Source organism: Vulpes lagopus, chromosome 3 (assembly GCF_018345385.1).
Source record: "Vulpes lagopus strain Blue_001 chromosome 3, ASM1834538v1, whole genome shotgun sequence".
Lineage (NCBI taxonomy): Eukaryota > Metazoa > Chordata > Mammalia > Carnivora > Canidae > Vulpes > Vulpes lagopus.
The window spans coordinates 49490320-49499120 of NC_054826.1; the positions used below are offsets into that span (position 1 = coordinate 49490320).

At 45.9% G+C, this 8801-nt stretch overlaps 1 protein-coding gene across 2 annotated transcripts; it reads right to left on the minus strand.

The window, feature by feature from the left end:
- Window positions 1-1398: 1398 nt before the first annotated feature.
- BOD1 (biorientation of chromosomes in cell division 1) lies at window positions 1399-8753 on the minus strand. 2 transcript variants are annotated; one of them, XR_005986969.1, is made up of 4 exons: window positions 8202-8753; window positions 4392-4516; window positions 3034-3302; window positions 1399-2147 (listed from the first exon to the last, which is right to left on the minus strand). XR_005986969.1 is itself a non-coding variant. In XM_041750285.1 (4 exons), the coding sequence occupies exons 1-3, from the start codon at window positions 8733-8735 to the stop codon at window positions 3107-3109; spliced, it is 855 nt and encodes a 284-aa protein (XP_041606219.1). In that variant the 5' UTR covers window positions 8736-8753; the 3' UTR covers window positions 1399-2147; window position 3106. The 2 variants fall into 2 exon arrangements, 1 of the variants encoding a protein (XP_041606219.1); XM_041750285.1 differs by having other exon boundaries at window positions 3106-3302.
- Window positions 8754-8801: the final 48 nt, after the last annotated feature.

Here is an 8801-nt window from a genome sequence, read left to right on the forward strand (position 1 = left end):
AGGCCCATTCCCAGTGACAAGACCATAAAAGTTGACCTCCTGGCTCCTCACGAGTAAGGTGACCGACAGGGTGCAATACAGTGCCAATAAAAGCTTGGCTGTGCCAGCTGTCCTGTCTGCTTCCCACCCTGTCCTCAGCATCCTTAGGGCAGCCAAGAGAGGCAGGGCCTGGCCAGTGCTGACCCAGATGCAGTTTTCAAACCCGGGCCTCAGGGCCAGCCTTAGGCCCATGCCAGGCCTTGACCTTTGCTGGGCCCCCCACAGACATCTCTCCTCTATGTTTAATAGCCAGTGAGTCTCTGCAGAGTTATCACCAATGTTCTGAGCTGCAAAGCAAACTCATCTTCAGAAGACACTTAGTTTGAAAGCCTTGTTACATGCAGGCAAGGAACTGCCAGGAATTAAACAAAAAACAAAACACCCCTCAAGAGCTATTAGAAGAGATGCATTTACACACTAATTACAATCAAACTGTCATTGCCTGACAACATCACCAGCTTTCCCAAAACATTTCTTAAAGAGAAAATGATTTTTGGTGTGCATCAGATCACCAGAGGGGCTTGTTGGACCTCCTCCTCCAGGAGTCTGTGAATCAGGTCTGGGGTGGCGGGGGGGTGCATTTCTAACAAGTTCCAGGGCGATGCCACTGCTGCTGGGGGATTCTGCTCTCGGCAGCACTGCTGTAATGGTTCTGTTAGAACTTACTTTAGTTCTCAGTGCCAGTGAGGCTTCCCAGAATGCTTGGGAACCTATTTCCCCTCCATGAGTAAATGGCAGAAATAGGGTAACCTAATGCCTTAACATCTGATATAAGCCAAGAAATGGTAAAGGTGGAGGTGGTTCGTTTTAACCGGGAACCAGCTCACTAGGTTACAATTTGTTAGATGAACAACATCCCGTGACAGAGTCAACTAAGAACCAAAACTCTTTGAAGTAAGCTTTGCCATTATTCAAGGCTTGCAGTACAGAATGTTTACTAAGGGCCAGCAGCATGAGCACCACCTGGAGCATGAGCAACACGCTCAGATCCCCACTACTGAACCTCTGGGGCAGAACATGCATCCTTCCAAGATACCGGGGTGATGCTACCATACACTCAAGTTTGAGAAACAGGGATAGATCATTCTGCCCTCAACTAGTGATGGGCATCAGTAGTGGGCCGGGGGAGGAGAGGGACTGCCTGCCCACCTCCAGTGCTACCTACTAGCTTCAGGGGGTGGGCAGCTCCAGGTTACGTGCAGCAATCCACCCCCCTGCCCCCGCCCCCAACCCTGCCGAGGCCCGCTAATCCTGTGCAGCTAGAGGAATAGCAGGCAGAGGACAAAGGTTACTTTTTACAGGCTCACAGGCCTGGAGGCTACCATTTGGCTGAGGCTTCAGAGTAAGAGTATCAAATGATTTTATTACAAAACTTAAGCCATTTATTGATCATTCAACTTTTCTAAAAAACACAAACATGAAAATAAAATAAACACACCCAAGATTCATAAGCCCTTGCAGGATAGGAAGCAGCCCTGGACAGAGAGCCTGCACATGTTTTTCCTTATACCTGGTGTCTGTACTTCCTCACATTCTAGGGTCCCATGTGTTGTCACCTCTTACAGAGGAAAAGAAGCCGAAGCTACAAGATTCATGTACAAGAGGGTCACGTCAACTTTAGAGCTATTTGGTGCTAATGGCTTAAACATTCTAGTTGACAAATAAGCACTAATACCTACTCCATGCTATCCTTCACTGTCATTCTTTGAAATTGCATCTTTGGAACTGATTACGTTCCTTCACTATAGCTACAGCCCCTCTAGGGATACCCAAACACAAAAACCCTAAAATCCACACAGTCTTCAAGTTCAAGTATAAAGGTTTGATTCAGGACAACCCAGACTGATGTAGTGTTTCTTTATACCTCTGTAGTGTCTACTGGGTGTCATCCCCTTTGACAGGCTGACCAGATGACAGCACAATGAGGGAGCACGCATGGTCAACTCTGCTACTGCCTGTTCAATCTGGACACTGCCCACAGTCAGGGCTGCATGCTGAAATCAGTGATGACCTCGGCCTGTCTTCATTCTGAAGTTGTACTCTTAAGTAACCGAATCCATTTCTTCACGGTTAATTCAATGGAGCTTCCAAAAGGTGTCAGACATACTCTGAAAAGATAAGAGAATCAGATTAAAATGCTTTTTGATAAGAGACTACATTTGATTTTAATGTTTCTAAAGAAATTTACAATTAAACTTAAAGACTGGTAATGTTTTACACTCCATAATGGAACTGAGGTTTTCCCCCAATACAGGCACAAAAAGACAACCCCCCTCCCCTTAAGGCAGTGCCCCACATGAGCTTTATGCTCTTGTTCTGTTCACTCATTGATGCTTTCTTATCAAAAATTATAAACATCTTAATGAATCTTACAAACAACACCAAAATGGACTGAGAGGACAGATTACTAACAATGGCTAGGTAAGAATCCACTGCTTACTTGCTGATCACTGCTCATATTTACTAATGTCTCAAAGCCTGCAAAAAGTATTGCTTTGTGCATCTATAGCTGGCTTTTAAGATTAAATTAAATCCCAAATGTAATTAGAAGGGGTATGCACATAACACAAGAATCCCATGGTAACTGTCACTGGTAAACTATAATCCCTAAATACAGGGAAATACAGCAGGGCTTAAAGCAAACTGAGTCTTATTTAGGACGGCGTTTTATAATACATTGTTCGACTTTATATTCAAATTGCAAGCCCAAGTTTAATTCATGTCCAGGCGTGAGACTTGTTTTATCAATTTCAGAAAAACAGAACTTTCCTTTGAATTTCTCTTGTGCACAACAATCATCCCAGGCGGTTTCTAATGAAGCATCTATTCACAGCTTAAATGTTTAGCTCTGGTGGCACAGAAGCTCATACCAAGACAGGAGAATGCTATTCATTAGTTCTCAGTAAAAAATGACTTTTAAATAGTAGGTGAAGTCTATCTGCAGTAAATGCTTTTCTGAATACATAAAGAATATGATCCTCAATAGTGGCTTACCCCTTTTCTATCCATTTTATATATCTATAAGTCAGAGATGAATGCTCCTGGACAAAAGATGGGATACCGGACCTTAGGAAGCATCCTGGGATGGAGCTGGGGGGTCCTGGCTCTCAGGCTCTGGAGGGGGCGCTGGCACAGCTTCTTTTTTCTTGGCCGCCAGGAACTCATGAATTGCTCTTTCTATCTGTGGTCTAAAGATGTGGTTTAGTTTGGGATCCACCACTTGAGAAATGATTCTGTCCACTCCAGCTTCCAACATCCCTGACCTTGTGGAAACAAAAAGATCATTCTTTGAAGGTCTGTGTACCCTGCATACCGACAGTACAATATCAAACTGGAAAAATGATACCAGTACAACCCAACCTTAGTTTTCACACATGTAACCACACTCTGTTGTATGCGTAGCTCTGTGCCATTTCACCACATAACTTCAGGTAATGAAGATCTTACCTATACCACCAGAGTATCCCCTTGTGCTACCCCCTTCAAGTCACACTCACTCCCCTCCTCCTCCTATCCCTAAAGCCCTAGGCAACCACTATTCTTGTCTCCATTGCTATAACTTTGTTCACCAATGTTACATATATGGAGTCACCACACTTCTTTTTGATATTGGTTTTTTTTCACTCAGCATAATTCCCTCATATTTCTATACCTAAGGAGGTAGGTTTCACAAGCTTTTAGATATTCCAGTAGAGTTCAGTGGATCAAGACTTGAACATGAGTGCCAGTAGTAAGAGCAAAAAAGATCTCAAGTAGATTAAAAAAACTTATCTTAGGACACCATATTCCATGACCGCCTCCACTTTTATGCCCAGCAACATTAAGAAGTCACTTGGATGAGCTATCAGCAGCACCTTATTAACTAAGGTTCCATTTGTTACTGTGAAGGCCATGCTTTAATAAGACTCCATGCCTTCCTAAAAGCTGCCATTACACGTGAGAGGGCCATATGGACTCAAAGATTTTGTACAACTCCCATTTCCTTATGATACTAAAGATCCAACTCCTCTTGCCCAAGATCCAAACACTGCTATCTGGGTCTAAAACTCCTATGCATGTGCCGACTATGCTGAAAACTTCAAGCAAGAGGGAACTGTGTTTCACAACTTGAAGTATCTTTCGATGCACCCGGTAGAGTTTACACAGGAGTCTAAGGAGGTTGGATAAACTAGCAGGAATGTCAGCTGAGTCCTTTGCTTACATGAACCTTAACTTTAATAAAGGGTGGACTGCTAGGACTTGTATGTGGGATTTGCTGTAAAGTGCCATTCACCCTGACCAAATAATGATGCATATCAGCTTTCTTGTGCATCCTACATGATTACCACCTTTTCACTCTTAATTCTACTTACTGAACCACACTCTGCCTCAGACCATTTCGCAACTGGTTTTTGTTCATTGTAGGATTCCATTCCTGCTTGTCCAGATGTGTTGACACAAAATTATCCACCTTCTGCCTCAGGTTTTGGTAAGCTGGCTAAACATTAAGAAGAAGAGGCAAGGAAAGAAGTTATATGCACCAAAGTTTTAGAAATCAGTCATTCAAGAATATTGCTTTTCAGAGAAATGTAGATTTTAAGACCTTAGAGACACTTCCACCATGCCTATGAAGATCACCCCACACAGCACAGCAGAGCACACATTAACAAGCAATGCAAGTGCTTACTTTATGGTGGGCAGGCACAAGGCCAGATGCTTTATCATCCTACTTACTTTCCAAGTAATGGTACAGGGAGGTTCTAGAACTCTCTCCTGCCCCCATATTAGAGATAAGAAATTTACACTTAGAAAAAAGAAACAACTTGCCCACATGGCCAAAATGTGGCAAATCCAAGGTCAGACCTAGTCTGTTTCTAAATCAGAGGAACTGGGTTCTAGCCCAGAGCCACCACTAACTGGCCGTCTGACTTTCAACAAGTCACCAACCTTTCAGTCTCAGTTATTTCCATTTGTGAACCTGAAATGCTACACCCCACTTACCTCACAGGGTATCTCAGCAACAAATAAGGACTCAGGAAAGTATACTGTATAAAATGTAGGGCCACCCAAACTTCAGTGCGCTGTGAAAATGGGAGACTAAAGTCAAAGCCTATGGAACACTGGGAAAGGCTGAGGCGAAGCACAGCTTAAGTCCAAAAATGGAGCTTGAGCTATTTATCAGCCTCAAATGTTTTGTATCCAACTATGATCAGAACAAAATTAGAAGGAACTTGGTAAACACATGGAATATATGTTCTCAGCCTCCAAGACCTTCTGGTACAATCAGCTGCTCTTCTTCAAATCAAGAATAACAGTAAGCATTGCTGTTAAGCATCACCCCTGTTCTCCTGCTGCGCAGGGACTGCTTCCCTACCCCAATGAAGTTGGGAGTTTTAGCAACACGATATGGTCTTGTCAATGGAGTGCTAGTGACACCAGACCTTCGATGTGGTTGTGTTCTGTCTAGCTTGGTTCTTGTGCTCTAGTGACCGTCTATAAGGGCATGTCCTGGGACCTAAGATGACCCAGGCCACCTGAGTCACCCAGCTGAAGCCTACTTAGGTTAGCTGAACTCTAGCTGACCTGTAACCCTATCAGCATGAGAATGAATGCTTATCCTAAGCCTTTGTGATTTGGTTTATTATGCAGTGTCACCAAGGCAAAAGTTTGCTAACAGGTAAATGAAATAGACCAATCAGCAGGTTTCAACTCTATATGCAGATCCTGCCAACGGCCAAGAGAATTGACACACAAACACCCATGTACTACAACGGCCAAGAGAATTGACACACAAACACCCATGTACTATCTACCTAGCAACTCCTCCTTCTTCTCCTCACAAAGGTCCGGCAGAGGGTGCCATGTTCTCCTGACGGCAAGGCTGGTGCCTGACCCATGCTAAGACAATGCTGATGTTCCCTGAGATTTTCTGAATAGGAGTTGAGAGTCCTTTTCTATAGGAAGAAGATGTAAGATGTAGTCAAAATACTAGTAACCAAATGGATGACTCTGCAGTGACAATGAAAGAGTTATAGAGCAGAGATGAAAGACAGACCCTGTGGAACATCCTTGGTTCCAAACGCATCCCTCTTCTGGCAGTTTGCTCATTTTTTTTTTTTTTTTAAGATTTAATTTATTTATTCATGAGAGACACACACAGAGAGAGGCAGAGACGCAGGCAGAGGGAGAAGCAGGCTTCATGCAGGGAGCCTGACGTGGGACTTGATCCCGGGACTCCAGGATCACACCCTGGGACAAGGCAGGCACTAAACCGCTGAGCCACCCAGGGATTCCCCCAGTTTGCTCATTTAGTCCTTTCTTGCATTCCTCAAGTCAACAGATTCACTCCTTTGTTTAAAGGAACTAGAATTAGTTTGTAACTGGGAACTATGCGTCCTGATATTATACTTTCTGCTATTGAAAATACGTTACCCTGTTTGAAATAAGTTACTGCTTACTGAAAAAGGACAAAGGACAGCAAATATCATCCCCAAACCTGAAAAGATCTTGACAATATAGAACAATCCCTTCAGTTCTTCAAGTGGAAGGACAGAATGTACCTGCCATTAACATTTTATTGCACTATCTATCCCTCACTTGATTCACTTATTAGTTTGTTCTATTTGTATTTTGGGTGCATTGCAAAGTAAATTACAAACATCATCAGTACATTTTCCCCTAAATATTTCGGCAGTCTGGGAAAGTGCCTAAGCCTAAGAATATACATTTCTAACAAATTCTCAGGTGAGGTTGGTGTTGCTGATCCAAGAGTCACACTGAGACCATGGAGCTAAAGCAACAGTGTCTGAAAACACACTGTCTTCCAGAATTAAAACCACCCAGTAGCTAATGGAAGGAACATATAAGGTGTTATGTGGGGGGAGGCTCCAACTCTCCTTTCCCCGACAGCTTTACAATACTGATTTCCTTTTTTTAAAGATGTTATTTATCTATTCATGAGACACATACACAGAGAGGCAGAGACACAGGCAGAGGGAGAAGCAGGCTTCATGCAGGGAGCCCGACGTGGGACTTGATCCCAGGACCCCAGGATCAGGTCCTGAGCCAAAGGCAGACGCTCAACCACTGAGCCACCCAGGCATCCCTGTTTTCTTTTTAAAATAACATGCATACTACATTGATTTAGCCGCATAAAACTGAACATAAGAGATATGAATGGAGAACTTGTGATGGGAAGTTAAGAATACCCAGAGTCCCGGGAATGGTGGAAGCTCAGTTGTGATGTATCTGAGACGCCTCACATAAGGAAAATTAAGCATTAACCACTTCTAGCACCACTTACTGTTTATACTATCAGGTCCACATGTCAGTTTTCTACCCTACAGGACAAGCTTTGAGGACAGGTAAGGACTTACTTGTTCCTGCATCCACACAGCCCACATGCTATAGGCCAGTAAATTTCAATGACTAAATGGAGGATGTCTTTTCCTATCTCTGAGTTGCAATTTTAAGTTCACAGTCCTCCTGTTAGATAGGCAGATTTTCTCAGAGAGGAGAAATCACTTCCCTAGAGGAGTTAGCGGGGCCTCCCAAACCGACAAACCTAATCTTCTTAGAAAAGCTTCTGAAAAGGGAGAAAATGGAACATTCCAGCAACTACTGTTATGTCTGATAACACGTGGCTTCATGGAATTCCCAGCACTGTGGCAAGTAACATGAAATAGCATTTTACTAGGAGGCATTGGGATCTAAAATTGGCACCAAATCCCCTTTAAGCCACGGTGGAGTAAAAGGGTGTCGGTTCTGGAGTAAAAGGGCAATTAAGGGTGTACCTTAATTCGACTGGATACCCAAAGTGCAAATCACTAAGCTAGCGGAAAGAAGGAATAGCTAGCTACCACACTGTGGTGACGGCGCACTCACGCCATTCTCGCTTCCTTACTGGTCTTCTCCAACGTTCTTAACACACAGAGGTTTGTTACTGAGGGGCTCAAAGACGTCTCAGCTTGGGAAAGAGGATGTAGGCTCTCTCCCCTACGATCACAGGAAGGACTGGACTGCCGCCCAGCCAGCAGTGACGGGGCTGGGAGCCCAACCCACGTGTACACGACTCAGGAAGCTTTCTGCACTGCCTCAAGCGGTTTAAAGTATCTTCTGGTTTTCTCTCTGCTTTAGAAAAGCCAAGCTGCAACCCTGCCGTCCTCACGCCCGGCCCCGGCTACCTTGGTGTCCACGTCGGCCAGGCAGTCCCGGCGGAAGCTGTCAAACAGGCCCCTGCTCTTGAGCTGCTCCACGATGAGAGCGATGAGCTGCGGGTCGCCGGGAGGCAGCGAGGCCGGGTTGATGGGGCCGCCGCTCCCACCAGCCCCCGTCGCGCCCGTGGCCGACCCCGCCGAGGCCTGGCCCGCTCCGCCGCCGCCCACCGAGCCGGGGCCCCCGCCGCCGCCGCCGTCCGCCATGGCTGCGCCCCGGCACCACAAAGGAGACCGAACACGGCTGCTCAGGGACAGAGAGCCTGAGTCGTGCAGAGATGGCAGAAGCGCCCAAGAAGGAGGCGGCGGGGGAGGCGGAGGGGGGAGGGGAGAGCGGGGAGGGCAGGGAGGGGGCGGGGGCGGGGGCGGGGGGGGCGGCGGCGGCGGCGGCGGCGGCGGCAGAGGAAGCCGGCTCCGAGGCAACGGGGGTAGTGGCAGGGGCGGTAGCAACTGCCCGCTCCATCTCCGGCGCTCCGCGGATGACGTCACCGCTGGCCTTTGCATTGTGGGGCGGGAAGTTTTCGGCAGTCATCCTCGCCTTTCTTATAGGCAGAGGTCTGGCTGATGGAA